This window comes from Leptosomus discolor, chromosome 9, assembly GCF_034619465.1.
Source record: "Leptosomus discolor isolate bLepDis1 chromosome 9, bLepDis1.hap2, whole genome shotgun sequence".
NCBI classification, from domain to species: Eukaryota; Metazoa; Chordata; class Aves; order Leptosomiformes; family Leptosomidae; genus Leptosomus; species Leptosomus discolor.
In genome coordinates, this window is record NC_141399.1 from 35893932 (window position 1) to 35913860 (window position 19929).

General features: G+C 37.0%; 1 protein-coding gene across 1 annotated transcript in view; it reads right to left on the reverse strand.

Moving 5' to 3' along the window:
- The window catches only part of LOC147414909 (connector enhancer of kinase suppressor of ras 2-like), a 150682-nt gene extending 131153 nt beyond the window's left edge, over window positions 1–19529 (reverse strand). The window contains exons 1-2 of the mRNA XM_086470675.1: window positions 19409–19529; window positions 1348–1511 (exon numbers count right to left, since the gene is read on the reverse strand). Of these exons, the coding sequence (XP_086326801.1) occupies window positions 1348–1511; window positions 19409–19529 (285 nt within the window). The remainder of the gene's footprint in view (window positions 1–1347; window positions 1512–19408) is intronic.
- Window positions 19530–19929: the final 400 nt, after the last annotated feature.

Genomic DNA, 19929 nt, shown 5'->3' on the forward strand with positions numbered 1-19929 from the left:
CCTCCTAATGGTCACACTTGGCTGAAGGGTATTGGGTATTCTTTTTCCAGGGGAAACTTCTTGGGTTTGCTATTTCTGTCAGGGCATAGCACTGCATTGTTCTTTAGATACCATAATGTAACCTCATGGGGTACTTAGGTTCCTTTCACATGGCAAACGATGTTCCAGAGGAAAAACTCATGAGCTTGATTTTAAATGTTTCCAAAACACAGAAGTTTGTTGAGTTATGCAGGATGCACTGGTGTACAGGTATGGTTGCATCAAGGCCAAAAACATTTCCCTGACAGGACATACATGTTGTTTAGTTAGTAAGAGTAGATATCAAGCTACATTAAGTGTATTTTGTAATTAAAGGTACTTGCAACAAGCACGTGCGTAATAAAAATTACTTCATATTGCTTTTTTCTTAGATCAAGTGCATTTTTCCCTGTTTGTTTTCTATTTTACTGCTAAGTGCCAGTTTCCTTGCTGGAGACAATTTATCTTATCAAAATCACACAGGACAATCTAGTTTGTGCAAAAGAAAAACTCCTGATAAAGAAGTAAAATAATAAGACTGTCGTATATAATTTATCTACCTAATTTTACTATTTTACTTTTCTGTATTTTCAATATCCTTTCACCTGTTCACCTACACAAAGTTATTTTTTCTTCAGGATTAAGTAGATACATTGCATTTTATTAGCTGGTAGGAATTAAATATCAGAGGAAAAAAGAATTTTCTGATATCAAATTCTTTGTTAAGAAGCTAACTGAATTAATAACCTGTTATATGAAGAAAAGTGTTCTTCCAAATTTGGATGCTTTCAGGTTGCCAAAAACCCCCACAAACCCAAAAAATCCCATTCAAATTGATGCACGTGTCTGTACTTCAGATAAAGTCAATTTTATCATGCCAATCTTGTCTTAAAGCTAATTTTAAAGAACCTTCCATTCTAATTAGCATTGCCTTCTGGCTCCTTAGTACCATCCTTTTGAATGCTGGCATGGTTAAAGCACTCAGGTCTACTTGGTTTAGTATAGTGTGGCAAACGCCAGTGAAATACGAGGGCATATGGCATATAATTAAGAACCATATGGATGCCAGTAGTGATAGTCAATATTATTTGAATGCAAGACCAAGAAAGTTAGAGGAAGAGCAATAAAAGACCATTATACGTAATCTTAAAATGGATATATATTGTTTCTTTACAGCTGAAAGAAGCCTGTACAAGTCTGCCCTTTAATGAAGCCAAGCCACTGTGTCTGTACAAGCATATAGCTGTAGAGTGCGGTCTACATTATTTCAGTTTTGGTTTGGAAATTTATAAACTCGGATTAAGATGGGTGATGCAAGAAATCACTTACCAATGCACATAGCAGATCAACTGCTTCCAGTATCAGCTCCTGGTGGCCAATGCGAGTGACTCCCAGTTCCTCAAGCTCCTGATGAGTGATGTGTAGCAGCTGTTCACCATTGATCTTCTCTCTTTCAAAATTTTTTATGTATTGTTGGAGGCAATCATCAAGGCCTATTGAAAAAAGCCAACAACACGTGTTCAGAAAACAGAGACAAACAATCATAGTTCTGCAATTCTTAAATATAGAAGCTTCTTGAGAATATCAGTATAATTCCTTGTTTGATATATTACGGACAATGCGGAACAAAATTATAATTTAACTTACATTGTATAGCACATACGATAAGAAAAGTTTATATTACTGACATTATTTTCAACATCCTTAAACATTTTATACTAATTTTACACCTTCATGGTATTTACTAGGGAGATGGGGAAGGGGAAGAACAAAGCACAGAGAGTGACATTAGAGAAAATCTTTTTCTTACAACGTCATGAAGGCCTAAATATAAGTTTAGCTTATGATTAGGAGCATATTCTTCCTCGTATTCCTCTTGTAGGACTCCAAAGTCGTACAGTGTGGCTATCACTGATTAGGAAGAGTGTTTTTCAGGTTCAGTAACAACCTACACTAACTCTGCTACACCTAGTGCCAATTTTATTTTTCAAAGTCAAACTATCCAACTTTTTGAAACTCACTAACATACAAATGGTTTTGTTACAAAATCTTTGATTAATAATACAATTTTGCCCATGCACAAAGAATTATTCTATTTCGCCCTTAAACTTGATATGTTAAGAACAACAGATTTGGTAGCTCCACATTATTCTATTTCTCAGACCAGTGAAGGGACTGATTAACATAAGTTGAAGTATTTTTCATTCCTCCAAATCTGTTTCAGAACCACATGTGCTTTAAGTTTCCAGCTAGAATAATTACTTGAACACAAGACACTACACCATTGAAAGCTCCATGAGGTTATGCAGTTTCCTCAAGGACTCTCTCTAGAATCATACTAGATTCAATGCAAACCTGATACACGTATGATTTTCTAGAGACCTACAAAAATTCAGCTTCAATAATTTCATCTGCTAAGAAGAGTAAGTAGAATGCTTTGATTCTCAATTATTTGTCCTACAGTGAAGCAAGTAAATCTGAGATCTATAAAGAGGACAAATATCCAGAAACTACAGAAAGAACAAGCTTGGGCGTTTAAGAAAGATACAGCTTTGGAAAATCACAATTTCTGCATGCAGTCTTCTATTAAACACACATGAAATTACAAGTGTGGCTAAACTAAGGAGAAAATGTGTATGCAAGTACTCAGAAAACACAATGTATATAAAGAAAAGGAAAGCAATAAGCATTCTCATTTGTCTGTTTATAAGTTCTCACATATGCAATATAAAGAGAAATAAAGAAATAGTTTCTGTTGTCTTCATTTTCTGGATTGTTAATGTAAGGAAACAGATAATTCTATCATAGAACAGTTTCAGTGGGAAGAGACCTTCAAGATCATCAAGTCCAATCCTAGCTCTATCAACATCACTAAGCCATGTCTCTAAGTACATGTCCCATGTATCATAGTATCATTTTAAAGATAAATTTGAAGTTATTTTAACATTTTTTAAACCACAAAGGTCATTTTAAGTAACAAGATGATGCAGTTTGGCAATGATGAACAGAAATATATTTCTATAAATTAGTACAGAGGCACTAAATGAGTTAAACAAGAGGACGAAGATAGCTCACTGAAAAAGCATTAGAAAACTGCGTTACTAGCTGTTACTCCCTTAATAAGCGTTCCTTCTTAGATAACATTAAGTGATTTAATTCATTCTAATAAAATTTGTCTATTTCATTGCAACAGAAAATACCAGCTATACACATTACTAACATGCAACATCCCAGTGTGACTGAATGCCAGGATTTGTGTGCAGAGATAAATTTCTAAAAGTTGTAGGAGAGCTTGATCAGAATAACCAAGCGACCTGCTGGGGCAGTGAAAGCTTGTGGAAGTTGAAGTCAGAGAACAGGACTAAATCACAACTATCCTGTAGAAAAAAATATTTGATACTGTCCCTGTTTTTCTATTCTCAGGTTTTTGAACAGAGTATCTCAGAAAGAGAGATCTGACTCCTTATATTTGTCTGTTCCATAAATATAAGGGGATATATTGCAGTTTCCTTCAACTAATTTATATTTTAGAATTAAATATTCACTCTGTAAACTAATAGTCCTAAGTTATGTCATAGTGTTTATTTATCATTTACCAAGTAACATGCACAGCTTTATAGTCACTTATACATATAGCCTATATAAAACTAGATTAGAGATATAAAATGTCATTTTTTATATTGTTATTGATAAGTAGGAGGTAGCTCAGGGTGTTTTTTTTTCGGTTTTGTTTGGCTTTTTTTTAAAAAAACTCACATGAGCACTCTGTTTATATATAATACCCAAGTCTTCTCCTGTTCCAGAATGGTCTGTAAACAGAAGGCTATTTCTCTGCATCTGTTCACGGTTTTAAATGATTTAATGAAGGTTTTAAATGATTTAATGAACGATTTCATGTAAGTATATTTCAGCTTGGATTGGTCGAAAACTGGTCACTGCAAGTTCTGCAATTATTTTTTAACATTTTAAATTCAGAGTCATTACACATTTCTATTCCCTGCTTGCACAAAAACAATTCTTAGAAACAATTTCGGGGCCAATTCCATGGGTTGCAGACTTGCTTTTGGTGAATGTTTGCCTAAAACTCACCAGAAAGTCACCAAAACTTGGGTCAGAAATTAAATTGAAGTAAATTAATCCAAAAATTTAGTATCAGTGTCCACAAATAAGCATTTGTAGTATTCAGAAAGATTTAGAAAGTACCAAATGAATGTGACATCCTATGAAAACAGTGTAGCCAGACGATTAAATGTGTCTTTGTACCAGAGAAAATGTATGATAGAAGAGCAAAATATGAAATTTGTATTATTCATACTGCTCTGTAATAGCTCCCCAGGGCATCTTTAGAAAGCGTTTACTTAATGGTGCAAACGGTATGGCAGTGGACAACAGAATACAGAAATATGTCATTAAAGGACCAGGCTGTCTCATAGTATGAGAGCATCAAATAAATACACAAAAAGAAACTTTTGGTCATTGCTCTCTGCTTTTCTGTCTATCTAGAAGCTGGGTACTGTATGCCATCATTCCTCTTCTTGCGATGAAAAATGTTGTGTTTGGTAAGTGTGAGGTGTTACAAAGCAAGAATTTAGCTATCAGTAGTTTCACTCTTTCTTATCATGCCATAATTGATTTTCATGTGAAAATATAAAAGATGCAATTAGGAGTATAGAATGAGGTCATTTTGACTCAAAGCCAAATGGAATACTTATTTCCTCAAGCCACTTAGGCCTCATTGATGCTCTTTATGCAATTTTGTTGATACATTTTCTGTTTACAGATAAGACTTAAATTAGTTAAGATTCATAACTACAAAGAGGTAAGGGGCATTAACTCTGTTTTATATAGAAGTAAATAAAATCAGACCACTAACACTAGTTACACAGAGTCAGAGTTAGGCAAGAAACACAGAGGCTTGCAGTTCTGTTTCTGCACATTCTCACTTTTTCAGTTTGTAACACAGAGGAATACTAAGATCACACAGGGGAGAAATGGGCACACAGGGGAGAAATGTGACGATAACTTTGTCAAGAGCGATCCATCATAAAAGAAAAGAAATTTCTAAGTTAAAAAGTCTCTCATTTCCAATTTTTCATAAATGTCTCAACAAATTACATTTATTCTCTTCTCATTTTTCATATATTTTAATGCGTTTTTGTTACTTATTGTAAACTACACTGGATTTGTAACCTACCCCAAAAATTCCTGACCAAATGATGGTTTTGTTCATACTACATCATTATTCCCAGAAGAAAATACATGGCAGCTGGCTAGAACAAGAGAACACTGGCTGAGAAATGGAGAGGTTATGGGGAGGGCAGACAGGAAAGGTCCTTGCTAGTTTGGCTTGTCACAAACATGACTGCTCTCACAAGGTGATCTGCCTGGTAAAAGAGGGCATACAAAATGATACGCTCTGTCATAAAAATGCAACGTTGCTCATTCTGCTTTTAGGCTCTAGGATGAAAGAGAAGGTAAACAGCTCAGTGGAAATACATTTACCACTCCTGACACCTGCAGTTTAGCACTAATGCAAGGAAGTGCTAGTGGCCACTTATAGCCAGTTTGGCAAAGAAGTGAAAACCACTTTGATTAAATGTCTGAGAAAGTATTTAACATTTTTCCTAATAATTTTAAAAATGAAAAGCACACAGCAGAATACTAAAATCACAATTGCACAAAGGCAAATACAACAGCAAATTTGAGGTGTGGAATTCGGGCCTAAAGGATGGAACCTGAAAGTCAATGGAATGATCTCAGTTTGATCAGAAGGATTACACTTTGTTCTGTCAAAACAAATTAATATTAATATTCCTATTAATGTATCTCATTTGACTAATAAAAGTTATACAACTATCATATCTTAGGTGTTGCAGAATGGTGACTTGTGAAGAATCAATAAATCAAAGTAAAATGGGGACAAGCTCAATTTTTAAATGTTGTGTTAGCTCTTGGAGTAAATCCACTAAGACTGCTGTGCCCTTCAGTGACGATAAACAAATGGTGACTGCGCATGTTTGAAAAGGCAGATACCTTGCATGCTGTGCCCCTAGTTGTCCTGGGTTACAGTGTAAAGTGTGCCAAAAGGAAAAAAAAATATTCTATTACCATCTTCAGGAGCTGTTGAGACCAGGTGGGGCGGTGCTCCCTGCCTCCCCCCTCTGGACTATCTCCTGTCAATGGGCACAACAATGCCTTATCGCCTGACCCATCGGTAACTCCCTCCTGGACTATCTCCTGTTAATGGCCCATCAAGGAACTGCCTCACGACTCCCCATCCCATTGTGAGATGCTCCGCCCGAGGAGGGGGGGGGGGGGGTGGGGGGGTGGGGGGAAGGAGCCAAGCAGTCCATGCCAAATAAAACCTGAGATCTCGAACACCCTAGCAGCCTTCTTCCACTGGATTCCCAGAGGAGCTTTTCCCCCCACTGGAGTTCCAGAGGACAAGAGCTACCTACCTACCACTGGACCTTCGGAGGAAGACCAGACCCTTTTACCTGATCACTGCTTCAACAGAACTACACCCATCACTTCAGGAGGACTGCAGCCACCATCTTATCGGACTGCTACTGCCACCCTAACAGGGTGGCAGGTTGTATTTCTGACTCTGTCAGTGTAAACCAGTGGGTTGTTTGTTTTTTCCCTGCCTTGTGTTATATATATATATATTAGTAAAGAACTGTTCTTTCTATTCCCCATATCTTTGCCTGAAGGCCCATTAATTTCAAAATTATAATAATTTGGAGGGAAGGGGGTTGCACTTTCCATTTCAAGGGAGGCTCCTGTCTTCCTCCACAGACACCTGTCTTTCAAACCAAGACACCAGTGCACAACAGGAACATGCCCACACCAGCACATGCATCTCAGGAGTGTGAGCCAAGTTGTGAGTCACCACGGTCATCTAATAATTCGAAAGAAAACTGATTATACTGAAACTACCTCTGGGTGATAAGGATAAAAAAAAGGACAGAAACACTGCAAAGAAGGGAACGGAAAAGGTAGAAGACAGCGAGAAACTGTGTATGCTTTGAGAAAAGGTAGGGAGAAGACTGCTGCTGAAGTAGGTTTGGAACCATAAGAAAAGAAACATGTTGATTCCTGTTGGCTTTTGCAAGTGACCTCACACATGACCTTCCAAACAAACAGGATTGCACCAGAGACAGGATTGCCTAATTCCACCAATGGATCTCCTCCTCGGCAAAGAAACTTACATTGCAAGTCCAGAAAATTAGCTATTTGCTACTGGAAAAGAAAAAAAAAAGGAAACTCTTTTCTGTGATGGAAATTATCTAATTAATTGGGGAAGGCAGCACAAACTTCTGCTCCTGTCAAAACATTCAGTTTACATATACAGATCTGCTTAAATATATCCAGTGTTTAACAGCACCTACAGGCTCAGACCAACTAGTAGTTGTTACAGAAAGCAAAAGAGTTAGGTTTTGGTTTTTGGTTAGTTTCTTGTTTTGTTTTGTTTTTGGTTTTGGTTTTGTTTTTTTTTTAAAGATATTTTCTATATAAAGCTATCTAGAAAGATGTGGAAGAAATTGACTGGTTGGCTAACAGAGAGAAGTAGGTGGAGAATGTATGTCTTTTCCGAAATGTAATTTTGTTGAATACACAATTCATGGGTGTTCTTGATCAAAAACCCCTTTGATTTATTATACTGGGCTTAGATACAGTGGATCTTTTCCAATTCTTATATAACTCAGAATAATGAAAATCATCAGGTGGGTATTTTTTGTCAATGATGTTAAAAGCTTTTTAAGAATTATCCAGTCCAAATAAAGAAAAGGCATAATCTTCAGGACCATGTTCACTCTAAGCTGACTCTCAAATATCAGCTATTTGTTCTTAAGCCCTTTCAGGAAGAAAAAAAAAAAAACTGTTTAGAGTGCCTGGAGAAAAGGATTTCATACCCCAAAATTCAGAAAGAGACAAAAGGAATGTGTTTGAAACACTAAAGCACCAAGCATGGAGCATTTCAGACCTAAACTTTCCTAAACTTTAGAGTCTATCTAAAAACTAGAGTTTCATACAGTATTTTGCATCTTTAAGACTATTTGTTACTAATCTCATTTGTAGCAATATAGTAGCTAGATTACAAAATTTCATACAAAAACTACATTAAGAATTGCAAGTCATAGCATGAATGCACAAACACAGGAAAAGGAAAGAATTAAGATTATTCTAAAAAAAAAAAATCCCTCAATTCTGGCATTATCTGACCTTTAAATGCTTGACCGTGCAAGTATAACGTGTTTAAATGTTGCTTCGTGGATGAGTTTCCTTTGTGTCACTATAATATTCACAGATACAGATGGATGTTTCAGATGTAAATACAGGCCGACTTCTGCTACTTGAATTTACAGATCCATCATCTGTATGAACAGGAACTAGAGTGGGATAAGAGCTTTGAATGAATGTTTCCCAGACACCAACTAACACCAGAAAGGTTGACTTCCATTCCAGGCTTCAAAATGGACTGAACTTTACCGGACAAACTCTTCCACTTGTCTCAGACCACTGGCTAAGACTGTGCAGATCCACAAGCTACTTCTTTTGCTCCTGTTCTCTCCTGAGAGCTCCAGATTCCACATCTGACCATCAGAGCCCTCTACAGACACACTCAAGCACCAGCATCCAGCCAGCACTGATGGGCTTTTGTCCAGCCAGACTAGTTCTCCCACTCTTTTCACGGAGGGCTCCCTTTTCTTCAGCCTCTCCCATCTGCATCCTGTGGCTACATCTCACATGCCAGCAAACATCACTGGCTCTATAGTCCCAGTTACAAGTATCCTCTTGCCCTTTTAATTCCTCCTAATTGGACTCTATGATGTTAGAGGTTGTTTACAATGAATGACTCTGTGATTCTTACCCCAAAATTCTTAGTTTTTTCCCCTAGCAAAATCCTGTATATCTTCACCTCTCTCCATTTACTGCCAGCTTCCATTTCCAGATGCCACATTTTTTCTCCTTCCACTCTGTCCCTATTCTTGTATTTTCTATGCATGAATTAGGCAGCTCCGTCTCCTCTGTGCCAGCAGGGAAGCAGTGTTGTGAGAGCACAAGCTGAAGGGAGATGGAGGCTTCCAACCTCAGTTCCTCTTCTCTCTCCAGAACAGATCTGCAACAACAGATCTCCTCAGCCACAAGTGCCTTTTGTAAAAGAGTCATAATACTAAAAAAAATGTAAAAACCTGCTTCAAGTTCCTAAGCATATGAATACCCCCCCCTTTTTCTTTTTCCCCCACTCTGTGTCCTTCTCTGTGAATAACGGCAAACATCACAGCCACTTCACCAAGAGTGTATGTCAGACACAAACCATCCTCCCAAATTCTATTCCATATGCAAAACCAATGGAAATACTATATCATCACTGTAACTTTACTTAATATCATTTATTTTTTTATCGTGGCCACAGCAATGGGCTTTCCCATAATTTCAGGGTCTATAATTACAGCTCTTTTTAGCAGCAATTTTCCAAGATAACTATTATCAAGACAAAAGCTATGCTGAAATTATTAATATTTTAAGAGTTCAGAGCATCTGAGAAGGCTTTGTAAGGGGATGTGTCAAGCAATATTAATAACAAATGAACAACTTCTGCACTTAAATTTGATTTAATGATATGCCATCATGCTTAAATTGACATTCATATATATGAAGTAAATGACTTAATATAGTTCTGTCTTTATTACCTATGACTGAATAATAGGAAGTGAAGACATTCTAACTTTTTACTCAAAAATTGACAGGTGTAGTTGAGCTGTGGTATTATGACAGAAGTAATAAACAGCATTTTGAAGAAGCTTGCTGGAACTAGACCTGACCTTAAAGGTGTTTCTAGAAGAAAACTGTCACGCCTTGCAAATTTATCACATTTTTAGACATAAGAGCATGCTCCTTGCTGTCACATTTCACAACAATTTTAACCTTGAGCTACATCACTGATGATACTACTGATGAATTTCCCGTAGAAGTGAAAGAAAATGGAAGTGTCTTTGTTAGATCTCCATGCTAATTGAAATTTAAGTGTTTCCTTAGCCTCATTAATTTTCTCCTTGATAAAGATATAACAACAACCTCCAGTCACTTTTGAAGCAGCATGGCTGAAGAATGACCTGGAAGTGCTAGCAAGCCTCTAAAAGCCAGGACATTCATACATCCCATTTATTTGATTATACACTTCCACATTCCAGTGTGACTAAGCTGAGAATATTTGTATGCTGAATCTGCCTTGTCACATTTATTTTAAGAGAAATGTTTTGGCCAAATGCAAGGCAAGTATTTCTGTCTAGTCCTTGCACTGGACTCATGCAACACATTGCTTTACATTTTTAAGATGGAGTTTGACGAGAATCTCTTCTGGCAGAAGTGCTGGTTCCAACCTAGAGCGGTACCCTTGTACATCCTGGTCCTCGTGTTTCATACGACTGTGTGCGGCTATGTAGTGAATTGGGTCAGAAACTGCTCTATGTTAACTTCACTCCTTGTTACCAGCTATTTTTAACTGGCACAAACGAGGTGGAATACACCAGTGGATGAAAGAGCAGATGCTTAAGCTGGCACCACTGCCAACGTACATGCTTTTCAAGCTACACCATAAGAAAGCCACATTTAATAATTCTTTACTTCATTTTCTCTTTCGTTTGCTGAGATGGTAAACTTATGATCACCATCCTGAAACATATATAACATTTTAAAAAAGCTTCTAGGATTAGCTAAAAAGACAATATAAAATAAATTCAAAAGGCAAAAAACAGATTCATATTTAGAAGAATTTTCAGCTACTCTTGAGTTATACTCAGACCAAAACACAGAACCAGCATGATTAAATCCTCAAATTTACCCAGTTACAAAAGAGCAATCATAACAATTCTGGTGATGACTGAGCACGTCTAGGATCAGAATGAACAGTTAGAAATAACATCTACCCTGTGAGCGTGAAGGGTAGTGTTGCTTAAAAGTAGAGAATTGACGTGATCAGGTTACGTATTCCTCCTTTTTGCAGTAAGTGCCAAAGGTTGTCTCCTTGTCTCCCCAGATTGGGTGTTAGTGACCTAAGTGATTCAGAGTCTGTTCTAGTGCTGTTTCCAAGATGCTGTTTCTGCAGCAACTGTTAATCTGCTGCCAAAGATGACAGGAAAAAACCCCACAACTTAAAACCAAAAAGAGACAAACAAAACAAAATCTGTCACCAAAAAGGAACTATTCTTAGGTGGAAAAAAAACATTAGGAAATTCAGTACTGTTTCCTTCACTACATCCTAAGCACATTCAGGTGAGAATTTCAGATGCCTGTTGTCTCCATTTTAGAAAAGTCAGCAATTCTAATAAGGAAGGAACAGCATTAACCATGCTCTCATGTACAAGGATTGATCTTAAAAGGAGTACTAGAACAAATAAATACAACTGAAATCTCCTTTCTCCAGCTTCCAAGGATTTATACAGCTTGCACTCCCCATGGGAAGTCTTAATCACAGACTGACCTTCAAAAAACTAGTTTGATATAATACAAAACCAAACAAAACTGTTATGCCAAACGAGCTTTTGTACAACACAGAGATGCCCGCTCCTTGTCCCCATTTTAAATGTCAAGAAAAGATATGCTGAAGAGAGCGATAACAACTGTGAGCTAATCAATAGAGAGAAAAAGTAACTTGTTGGACAAGTTCATATAACCATAAGGCAGACATTTAAAGTTATATGAAATGAATCCTGCCCTAAAAGTATCTCTGATGCGCTTGTAATAGGGCTCTACATTAAATTCAGTTCATAATCATATTCAAAAATATCCAGGCATAGTGTCACAGATGCTTCAGAACAGTGGCTTCCCGGCCAAAACACATATAAAGAAACTGAAAATTTCCGAGGCATATTTACAGCTGCAAAATATTGTCAACAACATAAACGCCAGGGCAGCCAGAACCCCCCGATCATGTTCTCTGTTAGGAAGTGCTAACACTTGCAAAGCTGAGTGGTCATAAGAGAGCTGACATGGAAGAATCAAACAAAAAGTGCTACAGATGTTTCTGTGCCAAGATATATTAATTCTTGTTTGACTACACTGACATGTTTTAATAAAAATCCTAGCTATCAAAAGAACAGCCAAATCCAGTGTTGGCACTTATAGCAAAAAGCCCAAATGAATAAGATATCTGCATAACCCAAATTCTTTGACAACCAGTCTATGACCTAATTCACAAGTAATAGTTTAAACACCTTCAAGACACAAATTTTAGAAGTAGAACATGGCTATTCCTCACACAGGTCTTCACACAGCTGCCAAAAATCACTGGGAAGCTGCTTTCAGATTGCTGCAAGAAGTAAAGGAAAAACTAGGATTTAATTCTTTCCAGGAACGTTCAGAAGCTTTTTTGATAGCATCTGTTGGTCAACTACTTCAAAAGCTGTGGCTCAGTTGATCTGCTGTTTCACATGCACACCTCTTTCATTCCTCTTATTTCAAGGAAACACTGAGGACAGGCACAGCACTGCAGCTCTTGTTTACGTTGTCCTGTTGACTCTATAAATCTGGACGATCTTAAATTACGTTCTTTATTTAAGCAGTTTGGAGGAATTAGCTCTAGCAACCAGTGGTTAGCTCAGTTAAGTCAGGTAGTTGTCAGGAATTGTCAATTAACTGTCAGGGAATTCCTGAACTAGGAATTTATATTTTTATTGATACAAACTATGTGAAAGTAGCAAAAGTAGGCAAATAGGAAGAAATCACAAAAGAAAATCAAACTGTAAATCCTACTGCAGAAAAAAAGCTTTTCTCTTTCCTTACATTTACCCATTTTTTTTTTCTATGTATTTATGTTACGTGATGATGTCTGATGAATTTATTATGGTTGTTATTGAACAAAATGAGAGCTAGAATTTTTTATTCACTACCACTTTTTGTCACGGTTGGGACGGGACACGACAAGACTATATGTAAGAAGGCAGTCTTTATTAAGTTACAAAAGCCAAGATGGCTGAGAGCGCAGCAGAAAAAACATACCCTTTTATGACCTTTCTTATCTGTCGACCGGTTCATGCACTAAGGCTGCTAAAACGATTCGCTCAGGACCTCTGTCCATTCACCTCTATCCACATACTGATTGGCTGGAGCTCCAACTGTATTTCCCACTTCATCTACTGTTCTCTTGCCAGATTTCTGCTCTGTGGTATTCACTTGTTTAGTCTCTTCTTGCTCAGTCTCTTATCATTTCCTCAAGCCTGTTTACAACATTCTTCATCCACTTCTTTCATCTTCTTACTGGTATACTGGGATGCTGTCGAGGCCAATTTAATCTTCCTCAGTCAGGCTATCACCGATAACTTTTCATTCAGTATAAGATTAAGATAGATTAAGTCTCTGGCTTCAACTACATGATGAAAAATATTATTTTGTATTTTAATTCTGAATTCTAAATGTTTTATTTGATCTGGGCATAGCTTATCCAAGATTAAATAATTCTATGAGGTAACATGAAACAAGAAAGAATTTTGTCATATCTAAAGAAATATATAGCCAAAAGTCCATGAATAAAATATTATTACAGCCCAATGTATAAGAAAATTTTAATCAGCCCAAAGCTATAAAGTTATTGGTAATCCAGTAGAAAAAAGCAAAGTCAAGTGATTACAAAACATTTCAAAGCCATAGGATATCCCTCACTTCTGTTTGAAATATTACTTTTTAATATGCTTAGGGTGATTAAATCTTTTGCATGGCAGCATGCAGGTCAGGGATAGCACCTGAAATTTAAATCTCTTCAACAAGGAAGCATCAGACTGGAAGTACTACAGAGTTCCCATCTAGACCTAAACACTGTTGCAGCTATAGAGCCCACTACTGCCAAAGTATCACATGGGAGAACTATAACATATTTCTTAGCCCATTCCTAGTTATTTTTCTGTTCATGAGTGAACAGTTGAAGCTTTTTTCTCAAGACATCAGACAAGGAGTAAGAGACACGTCATAGTAATGTGCCAGTAATAAGAGCTGTCCATAAAACCTCTACATAGAGCTGCTGGTGAAAAAGTAAGTGTATTAACTCACTAACAGTAGAGACCAAACAACCCAGAGCAATGCACTGATTTAACTGAGCAGGACAAATTAATTCTATGTCAGCAAAAGTAGCACAAATGAAATGTTTTGGGGACGTTCCCCACGGCTTCTCAGGGAGCACATGGCTGCGTATTCTAGCGGTCACTCCCAGTAAAGTCTCAAAAAAGAAAAGTCTCTTCTAGTTTACTTTGTTTTATTTTTCATATATACCAGAAAACTAAATATGGAAAGACATTAGAGGTTAGTCAGCTCCTTAAGTCACGCTTAGGAAGTAGTTTGCTCCTGTCGCCACACTTTCTTACTACACCTGATACCACAGTTACGGGCAGGAGGCTGCAGCAGACAGACAGGCTTTAGATGTCCTCTTCTGGTCCTTGAGCATAACCTGGATAGCATGGCTGGGAACCTCAGGCAGGGCCAAGTTAGGCAAAGAGCAACACAGAAACAGTAAGTTACTAGGAAAAGTGATTATAAGGAATTTCAGGTTTCTGTATAAAATAAAGTAGTTTTGATAAGAAAAGAGCAGGGAAGTAAGACTGAGACAATCCAAAAAGACCAGAAGAGTGAACAAGATGTGACTTTCATGTTTATGAAATATTTTGTCTTTAAATCATTATGTGCGTAGCTTTTTCTAAATTTACATTTTTCTGAATTTCTAGAAGTATGACATGAAACAGACAACTTCATTTCTTAGGACATTACTAATCCTCAGTGAAAATCCATTGTGTCACCTATCATTGAAGTTGTTTTGTTCTTGTGATATCATTTGGTAAATTAATAGGTAAATCTGGCTTCTCCAATCTCTCTCAGCAAATATAGAAAAAGCTCATTGCATCCTGTATCCAAGAGATTTTCTCTTTCCAACTTTCATTTATTAATAAAGGCAAAAATAAAACTTGAAGAGCTTTTACGTGAGTGTTATCATACCTAATTTATAAAGGAACTGTTCCCATATATAACAAAGTGTTTCAGCCCACAACTAATGATTAAGTGCTTTCAAATAAGCTATAGCAGAGGGGTTTCAGACTCAGAAAAGTGCTGGATGAGCAGGGCTTCTTGGAGGAATTTGTTACACAACTGGCCCGTGGCATATTCAATCAAAAGAGCAGGCAAAGAGCAAGTGTAACTTGGTTCCTAATTCTACAGACCACAGCAAAATTTCAGGCTGCTTCATCACTAAGAGGATTTAGCAAACAGTGAGCTACAGTTTACTTCTTCACTATCTGGAAATGGAAGCCAAGTACACCTGCGTTAAGAGGATTGTACAGGTAAAGGGTGGCAACTTGCATCTTCACTTTAGCCGGAAGCATAGGTGCATTTTTATGGCATAAGAGGATTTCATTAGTAGTTTTAGTTACTGTTGTGCTGTAATCGTGTGCTTGTCCAGATGATGCACAACTTCGGCTCAGTGTGGATCACAAAAAAACCAAACCACCCACATATACACACAGACAGCCCCCCTCCCCAAAAACCCTGATACCAGCAGAAACCATTCTCACCAGCTGAACCTTAAGTCCAGGCTTTTTGAACTTCAGTCCAAAAAGCAAAACAAGTACATGAAAACAATTATGGAAATGGATTCAGTTGTGTGACATCATTTCAGGTTGCATTATTCACAGTGCACTACCTTCAGAAAAAGCCTACAATCTTAGCATTTCATTTTTAAAAGATAAAAATTAAGTGTATTATTTCCATGAGACAAGTATAAACTATTGATAATTTTCAATTTGAAAATGCATGTAATTGTTTTATGTATTTTACATATAAGGCATATTATGATTCTTTCTTTTAAATGCTTTAAAGTTATCTACTTTTTAGACAAGACGTCTTTATCATCATACCCCTCCCTAGTTCACAATCTCTGTAATTAAGAATTTAAAGAGCTCCAGAAACAAAAAGGTGTTATTCTGATCTCAAACTCAGTAGCTGTTTAAGATGGAATTTGGATTTTTCCTTTACCATCCTTTTGTCAGATAAACTACGTTCTGATGCGTACTTTAAGTAACTTGAAAATGTAAATTAATTGACAGTATTATTCACAGTGTTTCCTCTCCCTAAAAATGTATAAATGGTCAGGAAAAAAAAATCAATTTATGACAACCTTTAATACACATCTAATGATGCTATTTGGTCACTGTGATCAATTTTCAAATCCTAACTTAAAAAACAAATCAGGTACCTGCAAGCATGCTAAAAATTATTTACAAAAATTGAATGTCTTTAATGTAGCCATTTTCAGTGACAGGATTAAAAATTAATATTTCCTCTAGAGGGCTTCAGGGTCTATATTATTTCACAAGTCATCTGAGTTATATTGCACTAAGTAACTACACTACTAAGGGTCAGAAAGGCTCATTGCTATTCTGATTGCTCCTATTTTGGAAAAAAAATAAAATCACTATTGGTTAAGTGTAGAGATATAGAGATAACATTCTGATGATCCTACCTTGGCTAGTGTCTCACTTTCCAATACAACTATAAGAAAGCAAAAAATGAGATGGAGACTGGTTACATGATTATTTTTACTACAAATGCTGAAGTTAATCAATTTTCACTTCATGTTTTCTTGGAATATTCCTCCCTATGTAGAACTAGTCCTTTCTTTAAAGTTTATTTTAATACGACAACAACATTAATTTAGTATTTAACAAGACACTCTAAAGTGATGCATATATAAAACTCAAATACTAAATAAACTATTATTTTAATTTTTCTTTAAGTCTGTATTGTGATAATCTCGCTAACCTAGTTCCTTTTTCAAAAAACCTACACACTAGTGAAAATCTAACTAAAGTTTGGGACTTCAAAGTTAATCACCTTACTGTCTCAATGTTTCCATGTCTGCCACCAGAAACCCTAGGCCTGACCATCCAAGATAGTTTTGCGCAATATTCTTTGTTTCTTCCTCTATTCTTTTGCAGAACTGTACTTTATATGTCTACCTCACTACTGAGCCGCTATGTTATTCACTGCCTCTCAGCAGCTCTTACTTTTCAAGTATCTGACATGCCAACTGTACTTCTAAAGATGATGCATTTCTTTTCAGATATAAAAAAGGTCATTAAAGGCGCAGTTCCATAATGGGCTTAAGCCAATTTCAGACCATGCTGCTGCCAAAAGAGGCAACAACGTTTCTTCCTCCCTCCTCTTATACTGGCATTAGTAATTTTATGGCAGCACAGTGAATTGGATCAGCCCATTTCAGCAAACTGAAGGTGAAGCATGCAGAAGATGAAGGGAAGCTCAACCTTTTTTGTCAACAGCTTGTGAAACAGCTTTGGTTTGAATTCATCAGCTAAAGCAGTCATTTTCTGCTCTTCTCTGCCTCTTGCCACTTGCTGCTATCTCCAAATGCCTTTGTGACTGCATGCTGAGCTGAACTGGGGAACTGATCCATCTGAACAATAGCCCAGAAAACAATAAAAGAAAAAAGGTTATTGCTTGGCAGGTGAATATTCTCCAATCCTGTTTGCAATACAGGCATAGAAACCATAGCTATCCTTCCCTGGAGAAAGGGTAAGGAGGAGTGGCAGTGCCACAAGAAGCGTGGAGGTGGAAGCAAGTGGATGGAGCAACAACCATTTAAACCAGGACTGCCATAAAGAGAGCCGTTTGATTGACTACATCCAGATAAAAAAGCTTGGAAAGGAAAGATGATCCTGTACATATGTACAAGACTGCTACAACTTACTACAGCAAAAATACGGAGGGCAACAAATGAGTTATTTTCCAACAGGCACAAATTGTTTTAGTCCCAAGTCTCTCTGGTGGGACTGGTGGTCCTTTTTTGTATGAATGTGGTGAAGGAAAGGAGAAAGAAACCAAAGACTATGTCAATGAAACTGTAAGATGGTAGAAAGTTAATTTTAGTATGTTGCACTAGGAATTAAGAAATCATCAGTTAAATCCTAGACAATTACAGGAGATCTTCTTAAGATGTATCTTACGTTTGATTTTGTAACTGAAACAGCAGCCAGACTGTATAACTGGCCAAATCAAGGGCATTTGCTCATAAAGTAGAAATCTGATTAGACTTATCTCCAGTTTGATGTTTGTCAGATAATCGCAGTCTGTGGAAGTCGTAGTACTGAAGTTCCCACTAGAAGATTCCCCCTTCCAAAAAAAAGGTTACTGGGCACACAGCTATTTGAAAAATTCTGGTCTGATGCTGGAGGGTCCTATTCTTGGTACCAGTCATTATTTAATATAGCAAGCACTACAGTGATGATTTATGTGAGCGTGGCCTTGATCCAACAAAGAAATTAAGTGCCTGCCTCACTTCCCTGTGTATTGCTAATCCTCCAATTGATTTGCAAGGAATATTCACATGGTTCAAATCAAACTTAAGTGCATTGCTGGAGCAGAGCCAGAGTGCACTGAACATTGCATGACTGAGCCCACGACAGCCACAGGTTTGGAGATGGTCCCATTCAATTTCACAGATCGAAATTCACACCTCTGTGGAAGGACATCACACAGAAAATTTATACCTCACTTAAAGCTTCCTCCATTTTGAAAAATCCTCTATAAGAATTAATATCTCCTGTGATACTTACTGGTATACATGTGTGCTAATTTCCTAAGTAGAGGTGCATTTTGGCAGCACATTTACATTTTCCAGTATTTACAATTGCACCACTCTTGATGTCTCTTCTAGGATAAACAGTGACATGACTTAACACCTATTTGCAAAGGGATTATATTCCTTTCAATAGTAGTGGGTTGTTTGTTCCAGAAAAATATATAACTGCTACAAAAATTTTCTCATTCTCTTTCATCTATATGTTGTCTTCCTCTGTCATAACCTTTTAATAACACTTTGAGAAATTTATTATAAAACCCTTTAAAATTATATGTAAATATTAATCAAGAAAATACGATATAATCTTTTAGAGACTTGAAATCATGGCTTTTCAGTTGACTTAGAAAAAAATCAGGACAGGAAATATGAAGATATGGCTCACATTCAAAGTAAAGCTACTGATCATGAGAAGATGAGGAGAAAAAATTCCCCCAGACCACAACTGATGGGTTGGGTCAGTTCTGAAGAACTACAGCCAGTGAGGAGCCGAGAAGTGGAGGGGGTTGTTTTGCACTTTTCAGTGCTTTACAAAAGGACATGAGCATGAGATACAGAGCTGAAAGAAATTACTATTTCCGTTTTCCCTAGACAAGTCTCTTTTTGCAAGGTCAGTTTGGTATGTACACTGAGTCTGTATCGAAACCAATGAGATTTTGCTCTACATACTGAAAGACAAAAGGTCAAAACAAAGCTGCTTTTTCAAGGACTGAAGGAAAAATCCTTGGAGACAAAAGTGATAACTGATGGTACTTAAGTGAATGTTCTCTTCATCAGTTTTATTAAGCACATTCAGTCCTTCAAAAAGCAGGTACTCAGCTACATCCACCTCTCCTTTTAGAGCCGGAAGGACACTATAAGTGCTGGTGGTCATTGCCACCAAACAGCTGTATAAGTAGCACTATAGGAGTTTAGAACATGAAGTTCTAACACAAAACTGACAGAAATGTACACACAGTGCACAAAAGCAATCTTCTAACTTCAGTCTTAGAGCATCAGTAAATGTCATGACCTCAAGGTCACCAGTGTTTTGTGTATAAGCTGAGATACAGAGAACATTGAGCTATGTACTGATGTTTTAGATAGGGATTGAACATGCTGTATTGATATTGTCAGGGCAAGAAGATGACCCATTTCTGGTTTTCTGTGACACATAGGTATCCAAATCATAACAGACATGAACTCTTGCTCATGATACTCACTCAATGACAGAAAAACATAGTATCTGTTCACTGTGCCGGCAGAAAAGGTGTCCCACAATACTGATACATTTT